General features: G+C 45.6%; 1 protein-coding gene across 1 annotated transcript in view; it reads right to left on the minus strand.

Moving 5' to 3' along the window:
* LOC125039833 (dopamine beta-hydroxylase-like) overlaps positions 1-5000 on the minus strand; it is a 16493-nt gene that overhangs the window by 4196 nt on the left and 7297 nt on the right. Inside the window, exons 2-5 of the mRNA XM_047634141.1 lie at positions 3015-3113; positions 1717-1815; positions 1268-1352; positions 815-981 (exon numbers count right to left, since the gene is read on the minus strand). Coding sequence (XP_047490097.1) covers positions 815-981; positions 1268-1352; positions 1717-1815; positions 3015-3113 — 450 coding nt within the window. The remainder of the gene's footprint in view (positions 1-814; positions 982-1267; positions 1353-1716; positions 1816-3014; positions 3114-5000) is intronic.

Below are 5000 nucleotides of genomic sequence, written 5' to 3' on the forward strand. Positions count from 1 at the left end.
TGTGGTGGTGGTGATAATGGTGGTGGTTGTGGTGATGGTGATAATAATTATAGTGATAATAAGAGTAACAACAATGATACTAACGATGATATTGATATTAATAAACAATAATAAATACAATAATATGCAGATTTAGAGATAAAAAGGAGAGAAGGACTGCGCGAAAGAAAGTGTGAAAGAACAAGGAAAACAAATGTAGAAGAAGGTATGAAAGAAAAGGAAAAATGTCATAACACAAAATGTATAAGTGATGGTCGTGTAGTTTTGGCACATCCTAAGCACTCGACACTCCACATTAATCTCGATATACGTGCATTCGACACATTTTACATATTCGACACAAAATGTATGCATTCGACACTACAATTATCAAAACACGCTTTCCACACACTCCATACAATCGACACAAAGTACTCGCATTCGTCGCGTCTCAGGTATTTGACACATACTACACAAATTAGACCCAAAACACATTTTATAGATTCGACACAAAATAAAATACATACATTCGACACACTTCCCGCATCAGACACAAAATTCAAGTATTCAACACACTCTACACATTCGACACACACTACACACATACAACACACTCCACAACTGAACACAAAACACATATTCGTATTCCACACATCTCATGCACTCGACACATCTCACGCACTCGACACATCTAACGCATTTCACACATCTCACGCATTCTACGCACCTCGCGCGATCAACACCGTTCGTGCATTCACCACATAACACACATACGACCCACTCCTCACATGTGACACATCTCACGCACTCGACCCAGCCTTCGCCTAGCACGTACCAGCGCCGTGCACTCCGGGATGCAGTATCCCGCGAGGGTGAAAGAGGGCAAGGCTGGCGGGATGGCCATCTTGGCCGTGTACTCGAGGCCAAGTTCCATGATGCCTGCGTCGTATGGCCGCGGCCGAGGGGTGTAGTGCAGCTGGACGCCAGAGCTGTCCACGCGGCCTGTGGGGGGAGAGGGGAGGGTAAAGGGAGAGGGTGCCTCTCTTTTATTTTATTTTATCTTATTTATCTATTTTTTTTTTTACCTTCGTTTCTCTTTCTTTTCTTGATTTTTCTTTCCTTCTTTCTTTTGTTCTTTCCTTCTATGTATCTCTTTCCCCCCCACCCTTTTTTTTTTTTTTCGGGCGCAAAAAAAGGGTGCATCGGGGCAAGAACCAGCTACTCTAAGGAGGGTGACGTAAACGGGGTCGAACACCACGAAGCAGGGACCAGGACCTGACAGCCTCACCTGCAAAGAGTCCTGGGTTGTTGTAATGAACCTCCAGCATCAAGAAAGGGTTGAAGTCCGGGCCTCCAATGGGTAGACCAGCTTCCTGCAGGGATAAAAAAAAAGGTCACAGTGTCACAGGTCATCATTCGAGCAAAATTTAGAGGTTTCAGTGAATCACAACGAAGAAAGAAAGATGGAAGAAAAAGAAATAGAAGACAAAGGCAAAATCAACGAATCTGAATAGGAGATAATTTTTTTGTCAGAAACGTACAGATCTATTGTCCCTCTAAGGGAGCTATGAGAAACAAACAGCATCAGAGTAGAAAAAGACTCCTTATGGAAAGAGAGAGAAAAAAAGAAAAGAGCAGATAATCAGAGACAAGGGGAGACAAAAGAGACACGGAAACAGACGGAAGGCCCTGAGAAAATTCACCAGAAAGTAGACAGCCGACCGCACGTGAACTCACTTGAGGGTAGACGAAGGCGGACGCCCCCATGGCCCAGGCTGCCAGCACCTTTTTGCAGGCGTTGATTTCACGCGGGCGGTCGGGGGAATGGCACGGACCCTGGAGGGGGGGGGGGGGCGTTAACAAAGCTTTCAGGGGGGTTTAGTCAAGAAAAGAAAGGATGACATGTGAGGAAAAGAGAGTTTGTCGAGGCAAAAATTGGACTTAATATGAAAGTCAGCACACATATGTGAACAGGTCTTAGATGTGAGAAAGCGCATTTCATGTGAAATTGGGACTACTGTTATGTAAAAAAAATATGTTTTGCAAAGGAGTACCACAAAAATATATGGTTTGGGAAGGAAAATTGCAGCTGAATATGATGTTAGGATTTGATTTTCACTCCCGATTCTCTGCCTTTTAAACACTTCCCAACATGAGAAATATGAAATAAGAATCTTGACCCAGAAGAAATTTCTCCCGCCCTCTTGCACAGCTCGGATGGAAACGCGAAGAACTTTTTCCTTATTAGATCAAGCTGTCTTTATATTCTAACTCTAGCACAGCAAACAGTCCTAGTTTCTAGTCAATGATAAAGCTTAACACCTCAGCGTATTGAATAAAGCTGTGAAGTATTCTGCGCTCGCCATTTTTTATCAGGTGCCTGTCACTTCTAATTTCTGGCACAGCAAACATTCCTATTTTCTAGGAAATGATAAATCTATACATCGCAGAGAACTCTATAAATTGGCAATTTCTCATCAAGTGCCTTTATATATTCCAACTTTTGATACAGAAAACAGTTCTAATTTGTTGTCAATGATGAGGCTAAACACCGTAGAATATTCCAAGCTGTGAGGTGTCCTCCTCTGGCCATTTCTTCTAAGTGTTGGCTAATGCAGAGGTCTCTTGACTCTAAAACATCAAGACGGAATGAACATTGTAGAGATCAAAAGCACGTTTGTGATTTGTCCTTACACGATAAAAGTACATCGACTGGTGCTGTTCCACAGATCTGGAAAGCACGTTGAAACTGTATTTAAAATATTTTGTTATATGATCCTTCTGAAGCGTGTAACTTACCTGGTATAACGCTTTGCACCTGGTTCTTGTCCGGTTCACAGTCTCTTGGGATTCACCTGGTATAAAAGTACATGAAATCCCCTTGTAAAGATACCCAGAACTCACCCGGTAGAGCAGAAACTTGAACTCACCCGGTACAAAAGAAAAAAGACACTCACCTGGTATAAAAGTACCCCGAACTCACCTGGTAGAGCGGAATCTAGAATTCACCTCGTATAAAGGTACCTAGAACTCACCTGGTACAACGGAACCTGGAAGTCGGGCGGGTATTCGCAGTGGAAGACCTCCATGTGGTGAACAATGTCCTCATTCCCCCGCTGAATGGAGGGACCGAACTGGGGGCACAGGGCGGAGGGGTAGAGGCGAAGGAAGGACACAACAGACAGGGGAAGAGAGAGAAAATGAGAAAGAGAGAGATAGGGTGAGAGAGAAAGAGAGAGAGAGAGAGGGAGAGAGAGAGAGAGAGAGAGAGAGAGAGATAAAGAGAGAGAGAGAGAGAGAGAGAGTAAGAGAGAGAGAGAGATAGAGAGAGAGTGTGTGTGTGTGTGTGAGAGAGAGAGAGAGAGAGAGAGAGAGAGAGAGAGAGAGAGAGAGAGAGAGAGAGAGAGAGAGAGAGAGAGAGAGAGAGAGAGAGAGAAAGAGAGAGAAGACGCGGAAATAATGAGGGAAAATAGAGATATGAAGTGAAAAGTCTGTTTACAATTCACATTGAAGTTTTGGATGAAAATTGATATATTAAGATTATTTGTATCATTGAATTTTGTTAATACTTAATATGCTCTCTCTCTCTCTCTCTCTCTCTCTCTCTCTCTCTCTCTCTCTTTGCTCTCGCTCTCGCCTTCTCTCTCTCGCTCTCTCTCTCGCTCTCTCTCTTGCTCTCTTTTTCGCTCTCTCTTCGCTCTCATCTCTCGCTCTCTCCCCCTCGCTCTCTCCTCCTCTCTCTCTCTCTCTCTCCTTCTCTCTCTCTCTCTTTTCTCTCTTCTCTCTCTTCTCTCTCTCTCCCCTCTCTCTTTCGCTCTCTCTCTCGCTCTCTCTCTCCGCCTCTCTCTCTCTCTCGTCGCTCCCCTCTCTCTCCTCTCTCTCCTCTTCTCTCTCTTCTCTCTTCTCCTCTCTCTCTCTCTTCCTCTCTCTTTTCTCTCTCCTCTTCTCCGCTCTCTCTCTTGCTCTCTCTCTCCTTTCTCGCTCGCTCGTCGTCGATCTCGCATCTCTCTCGCTCTCGCCCGCTCTCGTTTCGCTCTCTCGCTCTCGCGCCTCGATCCCTCTCTCCTTTTCTTCTCCCCTCCCTCTCTCTCTGTCTGCTCTCTTTCTCTCTCTCTCTCTCTCGCTCTCTCTCGTCTTCGCGATCCCCCTTCCCTCTTTCCCCTTTTCCCCCTCTCTCTCTCTCTCTCTCTCTCTCTCTCTTCTCTCTCTCTCTTTTCTCTCTCTCTCATTCTCTTCTCTCTTCTCTCTCCCCTTTCTCTCTCTCTCTCTCCCCTCGTCTTTCATTCTTCTCTCTCTTCTCTCTCTCTCTCCTCTCACTCTCTAAACTTCTCTCTCTCCTCTCTGGGTTCTTCCGTTTTTCTCGCTCTCTCGTTCTCACGCTTCTCATTCTCTCTCTCTCTCTCTCTTCTCTCTTCTCTCTTCTCTCTCTCTCTTTTCTCTCTCTCTCTTTTCTCGGTCTCTCGTCTCTATTTCTCTTGCTCTCTCGATCTATCGCTCTTACAATCTCTCGCTCTCTGGGTTCTCTCGCTCTATCACTCTTTTGCTTTTTGCTTTCTCAATCTCTCGCTCTCTCGCTCACCGTTCCCCCTTTCTCGTTCTCTCGCTCTCTCGTTTCCCCGCTATCTCGTTTTCTTGGGGATCTATGCTCTCTCGCTCTCTCGCTCTCTCTTTCTCTCGCTCTCTGGGCTCTCTCGTTTCTCGCTCACTCGTTCTCTCGCTTCTCGCTCTCTTGCTCTTCCCTTCTCGCTCTCTCGCTTTTGTTCTCTCGCTTTTCTCGTTTCTCGCTCTCTCGCTTTCTCGATCTTTTCGCTCTTTTCGCTCTTGCGTCTCTCGTTCTCTCGCTCTCCCCCTTTCCGGATCTATCGTTTTCCCTCGCTCTCTCGCTTTCTTGTTCTCTCAATTCTCGCTCTCTCGCTCTTTTGATCTCTCGCTCTCTCGTTCTCTGGCTCTTCAATCTCTCGCTTCTCAATCTTTCGCTCTCTCAATCTCTCGCTCTCTCACTTTCTCGCTTCTCAATCTCT

This window comes from Penaeus chinensis, chromosome 28 (assembly GCF_019202785.1).
Source record: "Penaeus chinensis breed Huanghai No. 1 chromosome 28, ASM1920278v2, whole genome shotgun sequence".
Taxonomy (NCBI): domain Eukaryota; kingdom Metazoa; phylum Arthropoda; class Malacostraca; order Decapoda; family Penaeidae; genus Penaeus; species Penaeus chinensis.